Source organism: Grammomys surdaster, unplaced genomic scaffold (assembly GCF_004785775.1).
Source record: "Grammomys surdaster isolate TR1022 unplaced genomic scaffold, NIH_TR_1.0 129, whole genome shotgun sequence".
NCBI classification, from domain to species: domain Eukaryota; kingdom Metazoa; phylum Chordata; class Mammalia; order Rodentia; family Muridae; genus Grammomys; species Grammomys surdaster.
In genome coordinates this window covers 2598756-2625243 of record NW_021604587.1, presented here as the reverse complement: position 1 = coordinate 2625243, position 26488 = coordinate 2598756, and the positions used below count along the sequence as shown (strand labels likewise).

The 26488-nt window shown below is 39.4% G+C and overlaps 1 protein-coding gene across 1 annotated transcript in view; it reads right to left on the bottom strand.

Annotated features, from left to right (window-relative positions):
• Ralgapa2 (Ral GTPase activating protein catalytic alpha subunit 2) overlaps positions 1-26488 on the bottom strand; it is a 271739-nt gene that overhangs the window by 141903 nt on the left and 103348 nt on the right. The window contains exons 17-24 of the mRNA XM_028754273.1: positions 24192-24326; positions 23597-23710; positions 21708-21805; positions 20554-20644; positions 19105-19281; positions 4599-4792; positions 3707-3805; positions 3328-3483 (exon numbers count right to left, since the gene is read on the bottom strand). Coding sequence (XP_028610106.1) covers positions 3328-3483; positions 3707-3805; positions 4599-4792; positions 19105-19281; positions 20554-20644; positions 21708-21805; positions 23597-23710; positions 24192-24326 — 1064 coding nt within the window. The remainder of the gene's footprint in view (positions 1-3327; positions 3484-3706; positions 3806-4598; positions 4793-19104; positions 19282-20553; positions 20645-21707; positions 21806-23596; positions 23711-24191; positions 24327-26488) is intronic.

Below are 26488 nucleotides of genomic sequence, written 5' to 3'. Positions count from 1 at the left end.
CTTCACCTCCACCTCTACCCCAATATTCCAGGCACAGTGCAGCTGGGCTGAAGAGGCAATAGGAAGACCCTTCATGGGCTGAATGAATAATCTTGCTGTCACACAGAGCTCATAATTGATCATTATTATAAAGGTGCTTATGATCCTAATTAGTCTTGAACTGGTGACAAGATTACTAGCATTGAAAAAAGAATGTAGGACCAGGCATGGTGGTGCAGGTCCTTTATCCTGTCATTTGGGAGGCAGGTAGTTCCCTATGAATTTGAGGCCAGCATAATCTATATAGTGAGTCCCAGGACAGCCGAGGCTACATTGAGACCTTGTTTTAAAAAACTAGGGTGTAGGTGAGGAATCCTTATCATGGAAAAACCCTCCATTTTATGTATTTTTTTTTTTTACAGTCATACACATTACAAACCCAAACTACATCATAGCAAGAGAGAAAGGCTATCTGACAAGGCCATTATGTTGCCTATTAAATAAGTTAGTGAGATAGCTAACACTACTACAAATGTTGTTTTAGAAGTACTACATTTGGCATTCTGGCTGTTTGGCTTACATAACAAATTTGGTATCATATGAGATGCATCCATGCTTTTACATGATTGTACACAAGACCAGAGAGTAATTTATGAGATATATATTTTGTGGGTGATTTTTACATGAGTCTTAGTTACAACAAGCATCATCACATTTGAAAAGGTATCTAATGTCGTAGCACTTGTTTGCACTTCAGCATTTCAACATTTCACTGAGCACTGTGGATACAATCCCAATACTATCAGATTTAGGACAAGCATTTTGTAAAACACCATGCTGCACACACACACTGTCACAGGGTTCTGGCTCTTCTAGCAGTTTTAAAACATATAACTGAGTTGAGCAGACAAGTGTGCCATCCAGAGGCCAAAGGAGAAAACACATCTTGTGTTTTTTCTGTAAAACAAAACTAGTAAAGGGTAAATTAAAATATTAATATTTTAACTTAAATATTTCATGTAATTATTTTTGTAATACAGTATTTAATTATTCATATAATATGTATTTAATTTAAATAGCAAACTCATATTTTGTATTACTTATTTTTAAAGCAAAGGATAGTCTTTAAACTTCTCCCTTTGTAAAAACAAATCCTTTTCACGCCACAATACATGGATGGAAGTGTGGTTCTTTGCAGCTCTCACAGAATGGAAACAAGCTTTGACATGGTACCAGCCACAGGTGCATGGCTTACCAATTAAAAAATTGAATTTAACTGTATTCGCTGTAGCAAATGTTTTCTTTTCTTTTTATAATGAATATAGCATGTGTTTCCAGAAGTACATATAAGTTCTAAAACAACCACCATGATCTATTTAGACATGTGGGCCAAAAAGTTAAATTAATTAACCAGAGACATTTCTTACTTAAATGAGAAAGGTTTCTTTCATTAGACTCTGGGTAAATTTCTTCTGGCAAAGAAATAAAGTTCACTTTAGGGTAATTCTGTTTGGCAGACAGTTGGGGCTTCTAAAATATATAGTAATAACTGTTAAGGTTAAAGTAGAATAGTTAATTCTATTAAAGCTACATAAAAATCCAGGCTCCTACTGGTGGACACAATAGGGTGATTATAGAATAGAGATGTATGATATCCCATTCTGCCCTAATGTCTGCACTGAATGGCCTGCTGCTTCCATTGGGCTGTCTACAAAAGACCACTGTCTTCCTTTAACTGAAAACAGGGTGTACACTGAAATGTGAAGACAATTTTAAATATATAATCTCAATGCCTTTCCTGAATAAAATATTTTACAACAATTCATAAAAACATACTCATCCTACTTTCAGTCTTATTTCACGCGTCCCTGCTTTACTTTCACACCAACACACCGTCAATCAGAATACGATTTTACACTCACATCTCTTATGGGACTTCCTAAAAAACCCATTCTAAGGACAACTACTTTGTGCTGATTTCACTTTTGTTGTTGTTGTCATGTCAGAAAATTCCATAGTTAACTATTATTTCCAAATCATATATTTTCCATGAAGAATCTAATCAAAATACTACTTGAACACAGAGTGCTGTTAAGTCAACCCTCCTACTGTGGTTCCTACGTTTACGGAGCTCATTACTATCTTTGAAGTTGATTCTCTTTCCTGTTTCTACCCACTAATGTACATGCCCTGCACTGCGTCACTCTGTAGGAGGTGCTTCTACCTGCAGGGACAGCTGGGAACAGTTAAGCAGAGAATACAAGTGACTGTACTTAATATCCCTACTTAGACGTCTATTGAAATGAATGAATGAAGCTGTGGGTCCAAACTCAGCTGCTATGATCTCTGTCCTCTAATGCTGCTTAGAGAAAACATGACAAGAACAACTCACTGGAACAGTGGGGTAATGGCTGAAACAAAGCTCTATGATTACAGCTCAAAGCTTGTACTAGGGAAACAGAGAATATGGTGACCACTTCTCCAGCATGGGAAAAATGAGTGTACATTTTAAAGAAAACTAAATAAATACATAAATAAATGTCAAGCTTGCCCCTAAATCTGGTGACCTACACTTAATCCCCAGGACTCATGTGACTGCTGCAAGTTGTCCTCTGACCTCCATACCTGAGCTACACACTGCCTACAGTCCCACACATGAAAGAATGAAAAAACAAAAAAGAAAGAGAGAGAGGGAGGGAGGGAGGGAGGGAGGGAGGGAGGGAGAAGATAATGATAACACTTTTCAAAAGTCCATAATGCCTATCTGGATCACTCTTCCTGTTCTCACAAGTGCGAGGGGACTTCCCAAGAAAGGCAGACCAAATACTGCTCACATCCTATATCCCTAAGTCCAGGATCTACAAAGGGAGCTGTAGCTTTGTGAAGGCCTTGAACCTTTCTGTTCCTACTTAACTAAGTGTCTATTTCTTTGAAAGAAATAAAAGTAACTCCACATCAAGAAATGCCAAGACCCTTAGTTCATAGGAAAATTGCACCTCAAAAAAGAATTCAACTACTAAAACATGAATCTCCACATATTTTTAAGTTGACCAGAACCACAGAGGAAAAGTAGCAGAGATGGTACTTTCAAGTTGACAATAGAGGCAGAGACTGGATCATATGGGTCGCAAAATAAAGTTCAGATTTAGTTAGCACATGCAGACATGATGAGGGGAAGAGGCAGGAATGTGATAGCCCTGGTCAGACTTTTGAAGACCTTAGGTGTGAAGAGTGGAAGTCACTGAGGATTTAAGCATTTCTGGTATATTTTTAGAAGCCCTGATACATATAAAGTGTGACAAGCAGTTTCCCATTATGGCACACCATGATAAAGTAACCACAGGATACCTGGTCCTCGCTGGTTAATCCCAGGTGCATCACAAGGTAAAAATGCACCAGGAAATCAGAGTTTGGCAGAACATCCTGGCGTCTGGTCATCATGGCACAGATCAGTTTGTAGGCTTGCAGTTTGCCTTCTTTATATTCATTTGGCAGAGTTGTAGCCTGCCAAGGAGATGATGTTTCTAGATTAAATCAAGTCCAGATGCAGAGCATTTCAACATTTCATTTACTTCTCAGTTTTCCTGAAGAGTTGTTTGGAGATATGGGATGCGCTGGCTGTAGTAAGACCCAGCCTGTCTTTAAAACATGCAGTCTTGGGCAATTACAGTTTTTAAACTCAATTTCAGAAGGGAAGAGGAAATTGCAATAAAGAGTAAACACTTGCCTTAAATAGCCATGATGCAAACATTCTGAGTGGTGGGATCAAGAGAGGAGGAGATGGAGACGACTGGTTATCCAGGCTTATTGCTAGATTATCTCGTATCTAATTCAAAAGAGAATTAGGCAAGGTAACATTCTACTGTTACAACAACACAGCAGTATTGTCTTGTACAGCCAAGAAACTATTTCCATTTTTTACACACGGAAGAAGAATGTGTAGTATTTACAGGTTCATTTTTTATTATGAGAATTCTTGTCCTTTTAAATTGTGTCTTGCTTACTACATGTAGTTGAAACTTTAAACATAAAAGAATGATACTGTTTTTCTAGCATGTGAACACTGAGGGAGATCCTGAACTCCGAGTGGTAAGAAATGATTTCATAAATTATGCTATATGAATATAAGTCATGTTTTGGAAAAATATTTAATAATGAAAAATGTATACTTAGTATAAAAATAAAAGACAGGATGAAATCTGTATCTATTCTAAAAGTAAACTCTTAGTTTCATAAAATGTTTTTATCCATGGAAATAAATATATTTTACATACTAATATTGTTTACTCCATAAAACAAACATATAAATATCTTCTTCTTGATTTTCTACTTCCAAACTTTATACACTCACAATAGCATCACTTTACTAAAATGAATACTGAAACCACATAGTATCCTATTTTAATGTCGTCTACTAACATACATTTGGACTAAATGAAATAACTCTCAGGGGTTTAGTAAAGTATTAATACTACAGATACTATGATTTACTCTTGAGCAATCAAATATACTTCATCTAAATGTCTAATTTACATTTCAGACTATGGTAAATAGTCTGTATATTAAATGATAAGTGTTAATTTTTCTGGATCAGTATAAAAGGTAACAACAGAACACACCTTGGCCAGTTTGTACCACAGTTCATAGAGATAGCCAAAAACCTTGGCATGGATCTTCGGTGACTGGATGTTATTCACATCTCCAAGGATTCCCAAGACTCTTCGCCATAACACAGCAGCAGAGTCTGGGTGCCATCCAGTGAGATTTCCTCCAGCAATTATGCTACAGTCATCTGCAAGGCATTCTCTGCTGTCTGTAGAGAAAGTGTGGAAGTAAATTTGTCAACATGATCTTAACCTCATCAACAAAGTTTTTTTTTAGCATTGTTGCAAATTACCTGTGCTTAAATTTTATGAATTCTTGGTAAAATATTTAAGATAAAAAACGGTTTAGAATTTGATAGAACAGAAAAAAAGAATCAGTTAAGGTCAAACACTTAATTCTTTCAAACTGAATGCCCAACAAGAAATGATGTACACCTGGGGTAATCATGTGAAGGATTTTATGAAGCAGGCAAGATGAGAGAAATTTTGAGTAGGATGAGTACCATGACAGTAGGTGACCCAGAGTCTTAGGGTACAGAGACATCTGTGTTAGTATGAATGGTTTACTGAGCATAGAGTTTGCATACAAGAAAGACCTCCTTTAGGTCTAAGGAATACATGTAGCCATGTAACAGTCACCAATCATCCTCCAATAACCAGGACAGGGTTCACTTCCATCAGTCTCAAGAGCACCTCTTTGAGTTAGCCCCATTCCTCATCCTAAGCACTTTATACCTGCTGTTTTGTGTTCTGACGGTTCCAGGACTGTTTCTTTTAGTATCTCATATAAATGGGATTCTAGTAGCAGCCTTTCTCCATGGCTTCTTTTACTTAGAAGAACACACTTGAGATTCATCCGTAAGATTGTGTACATTAGGAGTCTGTTCTCTCTGACTGCTGATTAACATTCCATTTTGAGATATCTCATAGTTCATCTCTTCATCTGATGAAGATTAATTAGTTAGATCAGTTCCTATTTTGAGTAACTAGGAATAAAACTACCAGGAACATTCACATGCAGGTGTTTGTGTGAACATATACTGATATTTCTCTTTGGTAAATAACTGGAGTGAGATCCTGGGTTGTATCCTAAGTGTATGTCCAGTATGTATTCAAGTGAAGAAAAGAGACTGAGACCATTTTCTGAAGTGGCATTTCCATAAACCAGCATAGGCAGCATCACCCTGAGTGGAATACAAAAGTGCCACTTGTTCCACAGCCTCACTAGGACATTGTTGTGCCAGTTTCAAGTTTTGTGTCTCTTCTCCTCAGTAAGGGGTGGTATCAGGTGATGTTTTCACTTGCATTTCTCTAATGAGTTAAATATATTAAGTATGTGGTTCATGCCTGGAAAAGTGAGCAGGGAGATTCTGTTACAGTGTGGGTAGCTAATCAAAGCCTGTGTGGGCGAAGGGCCTAGGACAGAGGGACTGTGTTAGCAGTTCAATGCCCAAGCACATCCTCCAACACACAGGTAATTATGAAATGAAATGTTTCATACTCTGAAACAAATGTCTAGTGAATTAAGTGATGTACAGTCACCACTGAAGATGCAGAAATCTGATCTTTGGAAGCCTGTTGCTTTAGGGTGGTTAAAGGTTGAAAAAGACCAAACTGACCAACTCTCAAACTTCCTAAACTCATGAGATTCTGAATTTCATTTGATTTGTCTTTGTTACTTTCTGAAAGTGTAAGTGAAGGAAACAGGTGGGGTGTGGGTGTCTGCATTCACCATGGTAACAGGGAACCAGAAAACCCTCATGGTGGTCCATTCGCAGCACTCAGTCCTCTCCTTCCACCATGTAGATCTTAGGGATCTAACTCAGGTCTTCAGGCTTGAGAGCAAGTGCCTTTTCCTGTTAAGCGCCTTTCCTTGCTGGCCCCTTAAATTGCTTTGATGGCTTATATTTATGTATATATTGGTGGGTGTACACATGCTCATGCTATGACATGTAGAGGTCAGAGGGTAACATTCGGAAATCAGTTTCCTCCTCTTATATACATAGGTCCTGGTGATCAAACTCCCATCATTAGACTTGGCAGGTAGTGTCCTTATCCACTGAGCTATCTTGCCAGGCCACAGATCTATCTGTCTGTCTGCCTGCCTGCCTTCCTTCCTTCCTTCCTTCCTTCCTTTTTTTTTTTTTAAAGAAAATCATTTTTTTTTTGAATGCCAGAAATACATTTAAGGCACCTGAGTACTACTTCATAGCAAAAGTATTTCTCCTACACTCTCTATAGAACAATCAGTAGCTAGCAGCAAAAAAAAAAAAAAAAATAATAATAATAATCACATGGTATTCTCATTTCTTAAGCTTCTCCATTTCTTTTGACAGTGAATACTTCTTCCACATACCCTTTTCTGCCTCCTCACTCCCCTCCTGCCCATTACACACCCACAGAGAGGGGTATTCTCCAGACCTTCAGCAGCCCAGACTTTTCATTCTAGTTTTCAAACTCCCACTCTAGAAACTGCCCAATTCTCACTCTGTGTACAAAAGCTCAGCCCCCACTGTGCTGTAGACCCTCCATTCCACTGCCCTTTTCTTGAATGGATCAAATACAGCATTTCCAGTCCCCAGAAGCAATTGATTTAGGAAATTAGACCTCCACTCTGAAATGCTTCATTTTCTGATCCCCAGGTATGACATGGCCTGGCTTCCCTCTTTTACCAATTCTCCATCTCCTGGACCTTCAAATACTCCAGGGCCCTCAAGGCGTGTCTCTCCTCTCTCCCATTCTCCCTCATCATTCTTTACTCAGTCTCACACCAAATAATGCCACAGATTCAGATGCCATTCACATAGTCACATCTTTAAATACCTATTTTTTCCATTTCTTCAATCAATTCTACACTCCTCTCTAATACAATCTGCTCACACAGGATCCAACCTTTGACTTCACAAATACTAGACCAGCATTCTACCCCTGAGTAAGCCTTCCTGACAGCTCCACATGCTCAGGGCTCAGTGGAAACTTAGTCCATGTAGGTACGATGCCTGCTGAGTTTCCTCATGCTCTGAACACTGGTATTTTGTATTGTAGACTAAAGCTTAAAGGTTACTTATTTTGTATATGCATATTTGTATATGTGTGTGGATTTACAGATGCCATGGTAGACATGTGGAGGTCAGAGAACAGCTTGCAGGACTTGGTTCTTTCCTATGATATGAGTCCTGGATGTTGAACTTAGGAGTGAAGTTGTACTTGCTGAACCAACCAAAAGCCCAGGCTGACCCCCAATTTGCTTTTGTACCTCAGGTTGGACTGAATCTAGCCTCCTAAGCCTCCTGAGTCCTGGGATTACAGAGACATATTTCCATACCTTGTTATAGGATATTTGATCACATTGTGAACCCCAAGATTGTGTTATTTTACTAAAAAAAAAAAAAAATCTGTTTCTAGTAGTGGTGTGGCTAAGCCCTTAGCACACATCTTTAATCTCTCTGGCTGCAATATAGACAGGCTCTTAGTACATACCTTAATTCCAAGTAATGAAGTTAATTTGTAGAAGGAAGCACCATTGTTTGAAAGTGATGTCTAATTGATTGGCAGACAAAGTGACAAATCAGAGTTTGACAGAATAGGATACGCCCAACTCTCAAGAGAAGAGAAAGGAAAGGGAAGGTACTTAAGGGAGCAGTGCAGAGAAAGAAGGCAAAGTTTTACTGGGACAGGTGTCCAGAAACAGATTAGAGAAAGAGGAGTCAGAAGATTAGAACAGATTGCTAAAGTTAGTATGAGGCCAAGCAGAGCAATTTAGCCAGAAACCGGGAGAAGCTAGATTGAATCAGTCAGCTTGGAGAGGAGTCTGAGCCAGAACAGCTGAGTTGAACCAGCCAGCCAAAATTCAGAACGAACTAGAAAGGGTGAGCTTATTCGGCAGCAAGTCTCAGAGGCTGAAAACATTCTAGGCCTAGATAAAACTGTACGGATGCTAGAAACTTCCAGGTCTAGGCCTAGGTTAGCAGAAAGGGGCAGTAAGCCTTCAAGACAACAATTGCTTCAAGAGAATAAGTTACTTTTATAAAACCTAGCTTATGCTTTTTTCTTACTCCTAGAACTCAAACTCTAGGAAATGATTTTCCTAAAAAGCTGTCTGTCTCTTACTGAGCTCTAACCTCTTCTCTAATCTCAGTACTTAGTGTAGTGCTGATCACTGCCAGCAAACACTGTCACCTACTTACTTTATCTTCCATAATCAAGTCAGCAGCTTGTGGGCAGTGATAATTCTTTTTCTTCTTCTTTTTGTTGTTGTTGTTGTTGGTTTGTTGGTTTGTTTTGTATTTTGGGGGGATTTTGTTTGTTTGTTTGTTTTGTTTTTTGGAATCTAACTCACTCTTTACCCTAGACTGACCTAGAACTCACTTTGTAATCCAGGCTAGTCTAGAACTACCAGCACTCTGTGGTAGGCATTTCCCTGCCCAATCTATTTTAAATATTAGTGCAGCAGGAGGTCTGTGATTGGACAGGGAAAAGGGATGTAGAGCTAAGTGTGGGGGGAGAGAGACAGATGGAGAGAGAGGGAGGAGGCAAAAATGGAAGCGGGCATGAAGCCATGTGGCTTTAACTAGCCATAGGTAGATATGATATCAAAGGGTTAGGATAATTGGGATAACTTGTCTAATCTGTTATCTTACCATTATCAATTGGCCTTGAAATTACTGTGTGGGCATCTTGGGATTTGAGTATTTGATGTTATATAAATCTGATTGGTTAACTATAAGCTTTAAGAGTTTTGATTTTTACCAGGTTACTGGGTATTGTGATATCCAACCATGAGGTTGGTGGCCAGTGGAGGCAGTGACCACACCAAAGTTTCAGGGGTCCCGGCCCGGGCCAGTGGGACTGAGATGGCCAGCTGGTGCTGGGCATAGAGCAGGAACCTGGTTGGTGACAGAGTCGGGAAACAGGTCACACTGTCTTTTTTAATACCTCCAACTACAGCATTCCTCTTGCCTCAGCCTCCCAAATGTTGAGATTATAGAATGAAAGCCACTGTGATCAACTACTAATTCCTAAATCAATGCACTGGCTTCCTGTGTTCAGTCCATCACTGCCTCCTATTTATGTGGCCTAACACAGCCATCCCTCCAATCACAATGATTTCAGTCAAGCTGTCAGGGATACTGACAAGAGTCAATGCTGTTTCATCTAGAATGTCCCATCCTCTTTGCTATCTCTAAAAATTGGTTGTTACTACTTTCCCCCTGTCACCTATGTCCTGTGGAATTACTTAAAAGCTCTTTGGATGTGACTTAAGAAGGACTTGAGGGAACAAGTGGGGCTATCTATATTTGTTAATTAGATAGGTATAACTAGCAGTCCTTGAAACTCTGAAGGCAGTCAGAAACACAAAAGCCTAAGAAACAACTGCAGTCTAGTTGAAGGTATAGAGAGATGAGAAGTATTGTTCCTATTTTCGATTATAGTTACAACAGGATAGAAAAGGGGTGGGGTAATAAACACCCTTTCTATTCATTTCTTTATCTTGTTTTTTGTTTTAAGAGTCTCACTGTGGAATGCTAGCTGTTCTGGAACTCACTGTGTAGACCAAGCTATCCTCAAATACACACAGTTCCATATGCCCTGGCTTCCTGAGTGCTGGGATTAAAGGCATGAGCCACCACACCTAGCTTTACCTTATTTGTAAAAGCTACTCATTTCATTTTCTTATTTTAAACTATTTGAAGATTTACTGATCTTATATCTATGAATGTTTTGCTGCATGTATGTACACTTATCATGTATGTGCCTGGTGCTCAAGGAGGTCAGAAGAAGGCATTGGAACTCCAGGGACTCAGATGGCTGTGAGCCACCATGTGGGTGCTGGGAGTGGAATCAGGATCTCTACAAGAATAGCATGTGCTCTTACTGTTGAGCCATTTTTCCAGCCCCTATTTTTTTGTTTAGTCTTAATACATTTTGATTTAACAATTTGTTCTTCATATTTTTTTTTAAAAATAGGCATTATATTTTAAAACTATTGGAGATTTATGAAAAAAATACAAATAACATCCATATAATCCACACTATTTTCTCTGCTATCAGCTTCTCACATTAAAATATTTACTACAATTAACAAGCCATTACTAAAACAGTATTAATGTCTAAGCTTTATTTATAATTTAAAAAATTCATGTTTGTGTGTGTGTGTGTGTGTGTGTGTGTGTGTGTGTTTAACTTTAGAATATGAGTCCTTGCCTTCCATCCTGTATTAGACAGGCTCTCTTGTTCACTGTTGTCTATGCAGCCTATGAGCTGGTGGCACTGTCTTGTCTCCACTTTCCATGTCCTCACAGGATTACAGACACACACCACCAAACCTGGCTTATCTGTGGGTTCTGGGATTCAAATTCATATCCTCACACGTGCACAGCAGCCACTTTATCAACCGAGTAAGCCACCTCTGCATCATATAGAGCTTCTTTGTTTTTACTGAATTTTTTAGCTTGTGGCAACTATGATAGCAAATAGGAACAATTCTTGTCCTATCTATACTGTTTAACTAGACTGCAGTCGTTTCTTAGGATTTTATGTTTTTGACAGCCTTCAGAGTTTCAAGGAGTACTGGTCAGATACTGTATAAACTGTTCCTCAGCTGGGACTGTTTGGTGGTCTTCTCACAGTATTTGTGATAGTCAGTTTTAAAGGTCAATGTGATACAATCTAGAATCACTTGGGAAGAGAGTCTCAATGAGGCCCTTACTAGACTGTTTCCTTGCTCAATCTAGCTTTGTTAATATTTATAGAGAATGTTTTTAGGTTGTTGCCCGTTTTGTTTTGTGTGGTTTTGTTTTTTCACTTTCTAGTGTACTCATATAACCTTTAGTCATACTTCAGCTCACGGTTTATGGTATTACACTACTTTTCTCTTTAATTTTGGAATAGGACACATATATCATGTTTCACTTACATACATGTAAAGCAGGTAATATCTTCTTGTTCAAAAGAGTTCAGCTACATTCTAAAGATTATAATACACATTTTTTTTATTTGAAGTCTGGTTTTTAGTTTCTTATTTTCCTTTTTAAAATTTTTGTCATTCTTATTTTTTCATCATATTTGCAAAATATGTTGTAGTACAAATCAGGCATCTCTGTTGATAAAAATTGGCCAACTTGTTGACATTCTGTGTAATTTCTTTTATATATATATATATATATATATATATATGTGTGTGTGTGTGTGTGTGTGTGTGTGTCCACTCAACAGCTAATTGTATTATGTTTTCTTATTCTTATTAGTATTTTTTTTTGCTTAACTCATCAATTAATGGCAGTTTATATTGAAATCTCTTCCTATGAGAATGGTTTTATCAGTAATTTCTCATATGTTTTTTCCAAATTTTGCTTCATATGTCTGGAGGCTGGAAAGTGCATATAAATGCAGAATTATTGCTCCTGCTGATAATTTCTACTTTAAATTTTACCCAGCTGTCTACTCACAACTACATTGGTGGTCTTTTCTCTTTAAAGAACTCATTTACATTTATTGTGGTAGCTAATATATTTGACTTGTTTCTAAATCTTTATGCTTTCTGTTAAAGTCACCTTTGTTCTGCTTCTCCTTTGAGTCTTTGGTGAGAATTTACTGAGTTTTCCCACTTCTGCCAGCATTTTCTCTCTCTACTATCATATAGTATTATTAATTACTATTATTATTATTATTACTATATATTCTCTTCCTATTTACATAATCATTCCAAAATTATTCTAGCATTTACCCCATACAAGCAAGGATAGACTGATTTCTGCATTATTTAAAGGCTTTGTCTAAGAAAATGAAGCACATTTCTCTATGCACCTAAGGAGGGGCTAAGAGGATCAACAAGGAACCAGAGGAATGAATCTGAAAAGGAGATAGCAGGTCCAAGATCGATCCAACAGCTTTTTATGCTAGTGATGGAAAGCTCCCCAGACATTGAGATATAGATTCAGCAAGGATGACAGGTGGTATCATGGGAAGGCTGTCCACAGCAGAAGCACTGATGCTTCTTAGGGGAAAATGAGTCTATTCCTTCCAGAGGAGCACCATATACTCCATGAAGAAGACATATTAACATGTACAGCCATACAAACCAGAATTCCTACAAGTCATGTCTGGAAAACTGAAGGCACAGAGGGTAAACTGTAATCGTGGGTCATCTTCATTTCTGACTTTTATAAAGCCTCAGAAGAGACTCCTGTAAAATCAGTTGCTGTTTGCAAAGACATGAAGAAGCTTTATTGAATGATTATGAATCAATGTAAGCCCTTAAGTGAATAAGGAGCATGATATATGGCATTTATTTCTCTCAATAAGATTACCATATTGCTTCAATTCTTAGTGGTGGGTAAGATAATTAGGTGATGCTTTGTTTCATCCTAATTCCCCAACTTTACGAATGAAGCCATACAAAATGAGACCAGCCCCAGCATCCCAGTGACACTGCTGCTTTGCTGAAGTGACAACTTCACATGAATGAAGGCTGGGTACTCACTCACCACCTCACGGCTCTGCCTCCACCAACCAACAGACCCTCAGTTTCTAAGGTTCTGCACAGAAAATCTGTTTCAATTCTGCTTTGCATTCAGGAATCACTCTTGTCTCAGAGATTAAAATCGTAGGCAACATCCCCCACTATCAAAATATGTTGAGCTCTTCAGAAGGTTTTCAAGTGACTGTGTTCATTTTTCAATATTACTGTGAAGACTTTAATGAGCTAAAGTGTTTTTGCCCAAAATGATGCGGCTGGTGGCACGAGTTCCAGAACAGATGCTGACATTTTACATGTAGACGGGTCCTCAATGAAGGAACGCTTGATTAAAAATGGGGATTTAAGAGATTTTAGAAATGTCCATGTTCTCCTCCAAAATACCAAATATTTGCTTTAATTTCATTAGCAGCCTATGTCATTTTGTTTCTAAATGTTATAGAGGCCTTTAAGATCACTAAAGTATGAATTCTTAAAATTCATACTTTATGTGTAAAATTTTATCATCTTTCTTCAAATACATAATAACAGATAAATATAAATGTAGAAAATTTAAAATATTGAACAGATTTTTAACTGGCAAATAGGTACTATAACCAAAGGACTAGTGGATATAGCTGTAATTTTAGGTAGGGTTGACAGAGTCTGAGTAAAGGTAGCCTTTTTTTAATTATTTTTTTTTATTTTTTTGCCTTTGTCTTTGAAAATAAAAGATATCACCTCTCAGATTCTTGTTAGCATCTTAACTGTAGGGACAGAAAAGCCAAGTGGCCAGCTCAGGGGTCAGAAGATCGGGGTACAAGGCTGGCATTCTGCTCCATGGCAGCCTGACTCTCCATCCTTGCCTCACCATCACTGTTCAATCTCAGTTTCAGACTTTAAAGGGAGGTTTACCCATGCCAATGTAGCTTATACTATTTTTTTCTTTACATTATTTTATGATATACAAGCATATCAGTGGCTGGTAAAACACCAAGAATGTATGTGATGACAGAGAACACTGTTTCTATAAATCAACTTCAGTGTAGGGGAACAGTATTCATTTCACATCTACAACTGTAATTAAAAGGATTTCCTGTAAGGCACATTTGGATAAACTAAAAGAGATCTAAAACTACATTACATGATTATTTTAAGGTTAAAATTTAATTAATACTTTTAGCTAAAAAATTATCTAAAGCTTAAAGCATACCTGTTCATTGGTTTGGGTTACTTACTAAATGCCTCTCTTACCCACACTGTCCTGAGAGTCAGGAGCATTCTGTGCACACAACAGACAATCTGCCTTCCAGACTGGAGCTTATAATCCATCAGAGGAAGACACTGGCCCCACCCAAAGGCAGGCATCTGCTATCTATTATCAAATCTTACATTAAACCTGATAGGGACCTGGAAAGGAATGATCATCAAAGTTGGGCTTTGTCTTTTGGGGTCCTACTTAGTCAAATAATTTTTAAAGTTTCTTTGATTTTGAAAGTTTTAGATTTGCTGAAGCTGAACTATCACCACATTTCTCAGGTTCAGCTCTTGGTTGCTTGTTTTCCTTTGTCACTGAGAGACCCTTTCTACCCCAAGACCGACCATAGATGGGATTTTTTATTTCTCTCTCTCTCTCTCTCTCTCTCTCTCTCTCTCTCTCTCTCTCTCTCTCTCTCTTATTTTCCTGGAAGACATTTTCTTCCAAGTATATTAGAGTTTTCTTTTCATATTTAAAAATGCTATACCTTTGGAACTGACTTCACGCATGATGTGAGATAGGGATTCTATTTCTTTTACCCTACCATGGCTAAATTTTTATCATATAAGGACCCACTGAGTAGTACATCTTTCCCTGCGTGGTATTAAAGACCCGCTATCAAATACCACGATCCCATACCTGTGAGGACTAAGTTCCGAAGTTCACATCAAAGGCTTTTAGCCTAGTTGCCCATCCCTAGGATTTTTACTTTCATTATATAAACTACTGAACATTTATCACACTATCTGAGATAATCAGGACATATCTTCTGTCTTGGTTATAAATTCTTAAGAGATCAGTAGCTATGACTCATTCATCTTTTTGTCACATGTATATGTGAGTATATGTATGTATGCTTACACATGTGTAGAAGCATGTATGTGAGTGTGAGTGCATATGGGGGCCTTAGGTTGACATCACAATCACTATCCACTTTAGTTATTAAGAAAAAATCTCTCTCCGAACCCAGAGCTCTCCAGTTCCACTTTGTCTAGGTAGCCAGCTTACACCGGGCCCTCATCTTTGTCCCCTGAGTGCTGGCATTACAAGTGACTGGTATACCTGCTTGGTTTTCCTGTGGGATTTAGGCATCCAACTATGGCCTGTATGCTTGTATGATAAGTGTATGATAAAGAGCCATCTTCTCAGCCCCACACAATTTTTATATTTCTCACAGTATCTAATCCTGTATTTCTAGACCACAAGCTTCTCTGTTAACTAAAGGATGAGTTGAGAAGCAATGCTGAGTGTAGAAGCAGAGCCACAGATACACCATACTTCTGAGTTACTGCCTAAGCAGACTTCATGTGTTTATTATTATTACTGCATCTTTCCATCTTCTGTACTCTTAATGCTAGGGCTCACAGGGCCTTGCATCTTAGAGAGGAGATGCCCCTCCTGATGTTACTTTACTGTAGAAATAGCAAACTTCTCCCTCACCGAGAGTATGGGCTTTTCATATGTAAGTGAACCAACAAAAGCATCTTCCCTGCTTATCCACCTTTGTCTCAGATAGATCAGCCCATCTATTCCTGCCTTTCCCACACCAGGACCAAATTCTAGTCAACTAGACAGCCTCGGTGTTTACAGTCTACTGAGTTCACTTACAACAGAGTGCTCACCATACCTTGCTTTGTTTTTCCTATTGAAAAGACAACAGAGCTTGTTCCCATGTTTTCTTCCTCTATTTCTTGACTAAACTTGATGATTCCCTATGTGACTCCTGCATTCAGAGACAATTTCTCCTAATTTCCACCATTTTATTTACATGTATTAATAGGCCTGATTAAGCATAGCCCAGGTATAGTTTAGAATAACACATACTAAACTTAGTCATTGTTTTCAGTAACATGAAATGATTTAAACAGCAAGCAAACACAAAAGTAGCCTATTAGCTGCCCTATTCCCCCAACCCCAGGCTTCTTCATTCTAGCAGCTGGTAATGAGCAAGTTTATTCAGTGAGAAACACAACAATACTTTGTTTTCTGTATTGCTGGTGATCAATCCCAGGGACCCCCACACACTAAGCAAGTGCTACCATTGAGCCACACACCCAAGTCCATCAGATGGCTTGCTATTTCTGTATCTCCTAAAAATCAGGTTAACAAGAGTTTTGGGGTGTGTGTGTGTGTGTGTGTCTGTGTGTGTGTGTGTATTTATGAAGAAATTGTTCTCTTAAGAACTGAAAGTTAAGTTCAGAACTGTGATAATCCTTAAGCCTCATCATATTACAGTCTGTGCTTTCCACAGCTGACAGGATGAACTCTTGAACCATGTGTACTGAGTCTCCATTTAGTATTTCAAAGAACAAAGTATTTGGAGGAGTTACTCACAACGTGGTGCACCATACAGAGTTACACAGCTCACTACACTAAGCAGTCAGATGCGTACTCTGAAATGGGATCAAAACTAATCTTTCCCAAGGACAAACAAAAGTAGCACTCATCCAATTTTCTTTGCTTTCAATAAAAATAATTGCATCTGGTTCACCTTTAAGAACATTCCAGTCAGAAACAGCACTAGATCTATCATATCATCGTGGAGAGATCTCTTATATACTGGCCCTAAATGCATTAACAACCCTCCAGTAGTTCAAAGAGCTTCACAGCTATTATACCAACAGTAATGTAGTGGAGAGCGGAGAGACAGCTCAGCATTTGGAGACCAGTCTGTCTCAGGCACTCACTAGTATTTTTCAATGTATGTGGGGGGGGGGTGGAGGGGGAGATGATTCCTCTGGGTCTCACGAAACAGAAATGGAGAGATTTAGCTTGCTTGCCATATAGAATTAGAAGTCTTAAATCCTATATAAGTTCATAGCATTGCCATCAAGATCATTACTTATTCTATACATTATGTATATAAATACCATTAATGCTGATTGAATGACACTTTAATGTTATAATTCCAAGGATTTGCAAAAATAGCAGACTTTGGTCTAATATTGGTTAACTTTGGCTTTATATCAAAATGAAAATTAAAGTTTGCTTTATTAAGAAAAATTCATTTGGAAGAAAATTTAGGTTTTATTTGTACTTTTGTGTGATTTTTAGCATTTAAAAATGGGTATTTATTTCCTACATACTTCCTGGCCCACATCCTAACTGTTGGGATTACAGGTATGTGCCACCATGCCCAGTGGGAAATATCAGATCATTTATTTATTTACTTATTTATGTATGTATTTAGTTAGGTCTGTGTGGTATGGGTGGTGTACGTACATGTATGGGAGTGCACATGCCTATGTGCATACATGAAGAAGCCACAAGTTGGATATCTTCCTCTGTAGTCTCTACTCTAATCCTTTAAAACTGAGCCTTTCATTGAATTAGAAGCTTGGCTTTTCTGCTAGACTGGCTGGTCGGTGAGTTTCCAAAATCTACTTGTCTCTGCCCACAATGCTGAGGCTAAAGGTTTGCATGGCTGCACTCAGGTTTTGTTTCTGCTCTTCAATTAATAACTTCAGAATAAATTCAGGAAGAGCAAATCAAGATATATTCATATAAACACTGACATTACAAAGTACATGAGAAGGGGAAAGAGAAGACAAACCAACTACAAACTTAACACTGCCTCCCCTAGCACTACCATAAGGCTCTGCCTATGGCCAATTGCTATTATAATATCCATAGGCAAAATCTCTGGAAGATATACTGCTTCTCTTTCAGACAGCAGGGGAAACACCAGAAGTTGGGATAGGAGGCCTTCTTCTTTTGACAGTTCTTGTTCATTTTAGATAGTTACATTACTAATAAAAAAAAAATAGGCTCCTTAGTAAAGACTTTAAAAACATACTAAGGATGAGATGGCTGAGGTCTCTCAGGTCAAATATCTCCAAATACATGTCATCCATCCCCTGACCCTTTCCAGTGTTGTTCCTTGGTTGTTTTCTAGATGGATAACATTTTCTGTGAGCTTCTGCAGTGTAAATTTTTTTGTAAAACTGGATTTCCTTAGAGCTAAATCCTGTATACCTGGCTGGGAATTCAAACTCACCCCTCAAACTACCACAACAAGCACTCTTACCCACTGGACCATCTCCTCAGTTTCAGTAATTATTATTATTATTTAAAAATGGGGCCAGCACTACAGGCTGCTGGGAAGATAACAGGTTTGAATAGGGTTTCTGGAACCTCACCTATGCCAGTATTCTTCTAGATCTTAAACTGGGTAGTAATAGCCCACTGCTGTTCATTTTATTTTTATGACTGATAACTCCACATATATGTCATAATTTTACATTGAATATATAAAATTTTTATGATAATTAAAAAATTAAATAATAAGATAGCCAAATCTCCTTGCTCTACATGTGTGGTACATGCAAGCTAAAACAACAATATTGTCTGCCTCCAAAGACCTCGGTAATGGCCACTATCACTTCCTCCTATGGTAGACAGTGGTCATAAGCAGGCTTCCTTCCACATCTGCCTGATTTTAAAACTCTCTCCATCCAAGACTATGAGAATTCACAAGCAGGGGCTGGTGAGATGGCTCAGTGGTTAAGAGCACTGACTGCTCTTCCAGAGGCCATGAGTTCAAATCCCAGCAACCACATGGTGGCTCACAACCATCTGTAATGTTATCTGATACCCTGTTGTGGGGTGTCTGAAGACAGCTACAGTGTACTTACATATAATAAATAAATTAAAAAAAAAAAAAGAATTCACAAGCAATTGTGAGCAGGCGACTGGAGCTGCAAGTTCAATGTGGTTGAAAGTCATCCCACTACACTGTGCTTAGGGATTTGAGTGGGGAACTCTAGGATCTCCTGTTTGCAACAATAATCCTTTTCAAACACAATTACCTGTTAAGTTGGAAGCATCAGCAGGACTCAGTTGTAACCAATGGCGGGCATCAGAGTCAGCCACAGCATCTGTGGGCGTGCTCAGGTCCGGGTCCTCCTCACAGGTCTGCCACGGGCTCACGGCTAGCTCTGCTTCATTGCTGTAGCCCACAGCTGTGTCACTGCCAGTACTTTCACCTGGCACACAGAGCAACCAAAGTTTGAGACCGAAGCTATATGAAGATAACATTCAAAATTATCTCTATGTAAGTAACACTTGCCCAGATGACAGCATTTGCTCAGGGGTTTGGGTGGAACATGAAGAACATAGCTGGGGTTCAGTAGTGTCCCTGATAGATACTTGCTTAACAAAACTAAATCTTCCAAGTATAGGACGTTAAAAGGCTTTATGAAGCAGTACTCTGATCATTGTTTTTGCTCAATTATTCCATGTGCCGGAAAGTTACACCAAGTCCTAGTTCCCTTTAAGATCCATCATGAGATGTGAGAAACAAGAGGAGTATGGTAGTAACTGATTTTACAGCACTGCATGTTTGTTTACTCTGCTATTTAAAGCCCAACGTTTAAACTTAAACCAGGCTGCATCATGCAAGCAGATTCTGGAATGAAGTGTTCTACCACTATAACTCTGCAGCACTGAAACTTTTCTCCTTTAAACACTTTAAATTTGTCACAATGTGATTATGCAGAGATTTTAAGACTTATGTAGTTATTTATTTAAATGGATACAGGATAAGCCTAAATAGCCCTGCTGCTTGAAGTTGCCTGATCCTCCCTCCCCTTCTACTGCTGATGGCCCCTCAGCTGTGCCATCTCTACTGCTGTCCTCTATCCACTTGCAAAAAACTGAGAGTTGTCTCACTAAGCGGAGGAGTCATCAGTTGGGTCTCACAGAGGATTCTCTATAGAGCTACAAGCATTAGAGGGGGAAGGCGGTGCAGGAGAAGAGCCACATTACACACCAGCAAGGGCCAGCCTGGGTATGCAGGAGCTGCCACTCTGCTACACTGACAAGAAGGAGACCTGAGGACAGGAGAACCCAGCCCAGACTTTGTAGCATGTGATAACATCCCAGGATTCCAGGGAGATTTTGTTTTCATGCACTTGCCCACTGGCTTCCATGTACCTCTGAAGCTTTGGGTTCCTTCCCTGTGGGGACTTTGTGGGAAAGGTAGCTTTTCCTCAGGTGTCTCTTTGCTCCCCTAAGTCCCTCTTGTTCTTCTTACCTGGATAAAGGCCCGGGGATAGAGAAGGCCTCTCAGGTATAGGTAACTAGTGGAAACTGTTCTGCCAGCTGGATTAACTACATAATTTCTAAGGTCCCGATCAAAAATATTCTCCGCAGTCAGCTCTTCTCCACTGATAACAACTTTACTTAGAAAAGAAGAGAAAACTAAAACAGGCCTACTCTGGAGCAGACATGCGCAAACCCCACTTCCTGAAACTTACTCTTCTGTCTCTCCCTGCATCTTCCGTGTGTCTGCTGTAAATCATCCTTCAGATCCAGCTCAGCAGGACTGCTGCTCCTTCGAACCAAGATCTTCAGACAAAAAGAAATGCTGCTTTCATTACCAGAAAGTTGAAACTTTTACCAGACTGTTATGTTCCTAGCCTATTTTTAAATTAAAGAAGCAATAATAGTAAGAAAACACTGAATACTATCTTCCTTTTGAAGGGTTTGCTCACAGGCTAATATAATTAAGTTACACATTTCTCAAGACCCAAAACTCTAATTCATGTTCTCTCCTTGGCCAACTAACACAGCTGAGTGGACACACTAAGAAGGGATGTCAAATCCTGCACACGTGGTTTATTTTGAAGTTCTAGTTGCTTCTCTAATCAAATGCACATACACACAGTTCTCCAGGAGGCCTGAGTGCCCATGAATGTTTGGGTAGAAAAAGTACACACCCCACCCAGACTTTCAAAGGGCTGCTCAGGGCCTTCCTATTGATGCACTACAGAACTTTCTGACCACCGGTAAATACTGGACCTTGTATTAAACACAAAGGACTAAAAAATCAGGAGGCAACCAGTATTCTCTAGCAATTTACAGTTTGCTTGGAAAGACAAAACATTCACAAACTACACAAAATAAATAATAGTGCATATAAGCAAAATACAGAAATATATTCTGTATGAAAAGTATGTAAAATAAAGTATTACCTTAACTGGCTGACAGTTACAGGAAAACGGTTCAAGAAGGCTATTTACTTTTTTTTAAAAAAAAATAATGCCTTCTTTACAAAAATCAAACAAAACCACACCAGATATACTTTAGGAATAGTGTACCAGGTACAGCATGCCATCTAAAATACAGAAATGGGACTCTGAAACGAAGGTTTTATAGTATACTTGCTCAAAAGTAAACTGTACAACATGAGATCTGGCAGTAAATTCTACTTCATGCTGCACCCCTCCATCTATGTAGAACAACTGTATTTTATATACAAAACAAGTACAACCTTAAGTGACTTCATGATTATTTGGACCTCTAATCAATCTAAGTTGGAAAAACTTTAACTACCAGCAATAAATTCATTGCTGTTGTATACTTTATGCTTGGTTATCATAGCAGAGGGACATTCTCTTAGAAATCTTACTGTTATTCCTTCATGTTCTTGTGTCACATGTCCTTTACTCTCTTGAACAGACTTGGTTTCTGAAGCGCTCAAATTCTGTGAATGTTCTACCCTTTGACCTAGAGATAGGAGTAAGAATAATAAAATGAATGTTTCAGAAGGTAAAATAGGAGACAGACAAGCAGGCAGGCAGGCAGGCTGGCAGAGGCAGAAACAGATAGATAAACCATTGTATCCAAATGTCATAGGATATATAACGGTGCTGAATTACGGGTCTGCACTAGCAAGGGTCCAATCTACACAGAGTCCTGACCTACAGCCCATAGTTAGCTTCAATTGGAGCAGATGGAAAGCTGTTCACTCTGGCTCCTAGTTCCACTTAGTATACTATGTTGGACAGGAGCATGCAGCGTATCATTCTTGGAGACAGCACTGGACAAAAGGGCTGCCTGGGTTGGCCTGTGAAGCAACAGGAAGGGAACACCAGGATGGCTCTGTGTTGCCTGAATACCAAGACTAGCATAAGAAAGCAGAAACAGGGTCAATGATTTAAAAAGGAATACCACCACAGAGCCTGTAAAGATTTAAGGAAAGATCATAAGTTCTTCTGATGAATAATATGGAGCCAATAAATTTGAAAGAAATTAACAAATAAAACCAGTTCCTAGAAAAACATCAAAACCAAATTAAGAAAATCAAAGTAGTCTTATAGTCCTTTAATTTAAATTTTTACACAGCAAATATTGCATGTTTATCTTATATAACATGCTGCTTTTGAAATCTGCATACATAAATCATTGTAATCCACATATGTGTTACCTCATACATACATGTGGTCATGGAACTTAAAAATTTCCTCTTGGCTAGGCATGGTGATGCATGCTAATAATCTAGCACCCAGAGTCTAGGGAGTCAGCTGCATGTTCCAGGCTAGCCTGGGCTAATGGAATCCCTTAGACAAGCAATGCTGTCTGAGCTCTTCAGGAAGGAAGTACACTACACTGGACACTAGATGCTTTACTTCTCTCAGGTGAACTTTGTTTAAACTTGGAAAGATTAAAAAACTTTCTTAGAGGAAAGCCCCAGGTAACTGGTGCATTCTCCCAAATATTTAAAGCAATTTTTTTCTTTGTTTGTTTCTCCTGATAGTCCAAAATTAAACTTGGGGCTTCCTGTATGCTAGGCAAGTGTTCTTCCACCACGTATATACGCATATCCCTAATCAGCCACACAAAGCCCTTTAAAGAGCAGAAAGTTTTCAGATCACAGATTTCCTCATCCTTATTTTTGCTACAATGTCTTATTTCAGGGGACTTTCTAAGGAAAAAGTTTTCCCTCTCATCTGCTAACTCTGCTATCAGAAGACACAGGAGACCCTGCTGACAAACAAGACAGGTTGTCTTCTGACTGATTCATGGAACTAAAGTGGAATGGCCGGCACATTCACTGACAGTGTACACACTGAGATTTGTTTCTTCACTGGAAGATACACTAGCACTGTCTGCAGCTTCAGGAACAATTGAGTGTCTCCTCGTCCTCCACACCACGTTGTCGTGAAAAGCTAGAGAAACCCTGTGCCGGCTCTGACAGGGCTCCTTTCCACCTCAGTGAGTCTGTGAGCTGCTAATAACCCTTCACACCGCTGGCCAGCTTTCATTCCCATTCCACCCCCTCCAACTCGTCCCACAGCCTAGCCCTCCTGCCTCTCATGCTTTCCTTCTGCCTTGTGCCTTACTAAGTGTCTTTACTCTGGGAACACTCTGTCCTTCCTATTCCAGTCACTTCAGACTCCTCTCTAGTTCCCAGTCACCCCAAACTTGCAGAGTATATTAGAAAAATATATTATATAGCAAGGCAGTTTCACTGCCAGAAGTCACATTCTACAGTCAAATCAAAAAGTAAATAAATACCTGAGCTGGGGAGCTGGCTCAATGGTATAGGGCCTGCTGTGCAAGCTTGAGGACCTGAGCTCTGGTCCCCAAAAGTCATGTAAAAGGCTGGATGAGGCAGCACAGGGCTGTAACCTGGGGCAGGGCAGAGACAAGAGCCTCTTTAGAGCTCACTGGTAAGCTTTCAAACATCAGCAAAACGATTTGCCTCTAAATAAATAAATAGGTTGGAAGTTATCAAGAAAAACTATAACTCAAGTCAACCTTTGGTCTCCAGACATGCACATATACACACTAGCAACATGTACATAACATCCAATTCCTCTCTCCCTCCCTCTCTCCCCCTCCATCCATTTAGAATAAATGTAATAAGCAATACTACCTGCAGCTTACCCCCATCCCAAGACCAAACCTATGGCTTTGTACTAATAACTAAGGACTCAGCCAGCCATAGGACAATTAATCCCTGTAGTTGGGAGGCAGAAGTAGGAGGGACCTGAAAGTTCGAGGCTAGCCTATTCAACAGATGAGTCCCTGACCTGCGACAGAAAAAGAGGGAGACCCTGTCCTCAAAATTAATCAACCAGTTAAACAAACAGCTGAAGCTTCCACATACCTTGAGAAGAGTCTGAGTACAAGCGCTCAGTGATGTCGGAGGTGCTGCTGCTCCGGGGCACCTGCTGCTGGCCTACCACAAGATAGTCACAGTCGGCTGCAGCTGTGCTCTCTGCCTGTTGGAACTCCTCCACTTCTGAAAGCATTAACACAAAACACACTGGACTGAGGGTGGAAAGGATACAAAACATTTCACACTTAACTCATTTAAAACACTAAGTTTTAGATGTTTTTTAGAAACCAGACTGTAAGGTAATTTGCATGAACATCATCAAACTTCCTGTACTTATTATCAGTAACAATCCACTCCATGAATAAGTTTTTCTTAATTCTAGTTAACCTTTTGTTTTCCAGGTGAAGGAAGGGAGCAAGAGGGAAAAATGCAAAAATGGTTGATAGCGCTAAGTCATTTGAAATTTCCCAGCAGGCCAGCCTCAGCCATGTAGGAAATGCAGGAAATGATAAATAATACTTGAGGAGAGCACAGGTGGTCCCCCCAACACTAAACTCAGAGGAAAGGAAACAGAAAGTCCAACTGTACTACTCCTTCTAATAGATAGTGCACAACTGTGCAAAATAAAGTGCTACTTAACACTCTTACTACAACGTACAAAGCTGAACTAGTCTCTTAGCACAAAAATGATTTACATAGTATAAAGTGGAAAACCAAAGATGAGCACTTAATATTAGATAATCTTGCCAATACTTTTGACATCCTCTATTCCCTTGGAGAATGGGTCCTCTTCTAGCCATTTCTAAAGTGCACAATTCATTTGAATCTTTTAAGACCAGTCATGGCACCCTACCCCTTCCCTCTAGACTCACAGCCCCAGGACTGTATCATCTTCTGCCTAGGTCATCTGAGTAGTCTGCTAACTAGTCACTGGCTCCTTCTGTTTGCTTTTCTCTACATGGCTGCCAGAGAGGCCCCTCTAAAATGAAGGCATGACCGCCTGCCATCAATCAACTCTCTGTTCACCTGCACTGCCTCAATCCTACGCACAAACCATTCCCTACTCATCATGCAGGATTCCCACTCTCCGTAGTCTCAGCAACACTTGGTATCTGCTGCTCTCTTCCTCCTGCCCTTCACTCTCCTCTGCTAATCTCAGCCCTGTCCCCTGCCCATCATCCCCATGCTGCACCAACCATGTATACATCTTGCTCTGCATCCTGAGCCACTGCTCAGCTCCTCGCTACACTCCAAACTCACTGATGAGGTCATAAAACTTCATATCCCCATACCAAAATGAAAAAAATTTAAAAAATGAAATGAAATGAAAAAAAAAAAAGAAAAAAAAAAGTCAAAGTTTTACTACTTTTTAAAAATGGAGTTCTCAAACTCTGCCTGTATTATCTAAACTGACTATGTCTCCTGGTTGCTCAGCTGATATGGAGATTCACTGCCAATTGGTGATGCTCACCCCAGGTGAAGTCTTCCCACCTGGATATAAGCCACAGTAAAGACTCACTCCAACTGAGGAGATGTGTGGAAACAGAATGATTCTGGGTTTAATACATGTGATTTCCATAAATGATTGCTACTCTGCTTTTTTTCTACCCAAATGAAAATTCTATTTTCTACTACACTAGTACACTACAAGGCTTCAAAACTATGCACTCTGTGTGAGTCTTCATTATGAATCAAAGTTCCAACTAGACCAGAGTTTAAAGATGGATGGTGATGGGAAGCTGAGCACAGAAAAAATGATAGGCTAAGATGGCATGGAGGGACAGCCTCATCTTTCCCAAGTCATCTTTGCCTTCACTTAGGCATTTTTCCATAGAAGTCACACAAGGCATATCTACACATTTTCATCTACATATACATTCCAAAGCAAAGACCAGGCTCTTTTCATAGGTCTGCTAGGATAGGATCCGGTCCCTAAACATTATGGGACCAGGCCTTCCCTTTATTCTCTTACTCTATCTCACAAAATGGTGAAATGACAATACTCTATTTGTTACTCCTGTATCAGTAGAGGGAGCCCAAGAGCTTCCAAACTTCCTGAAAAAATAATCAGCCAAAAATAATTGTGGACAGAGGGAAGAGTGTTTCCCCTACCCCCCTCTGAAGCCTGATGCCAAACACTGGTGGATGCCAGTTTCTGAGTTCTGAGCAGAAGTAAATAAGAACTGAGCCAACTCTGGCAGCATCTTTGTAAAGATAAAGAACATCGCCATCTGGTGGGATGCAGCACAGTCACAGCACCGTGGCTTCCAAATTAGAGTGTCCCCACTGGTCCTCAGCACAGCAGACGGAGGACACAGAGCCTGCTACCACCAGCTGTCTGCCTT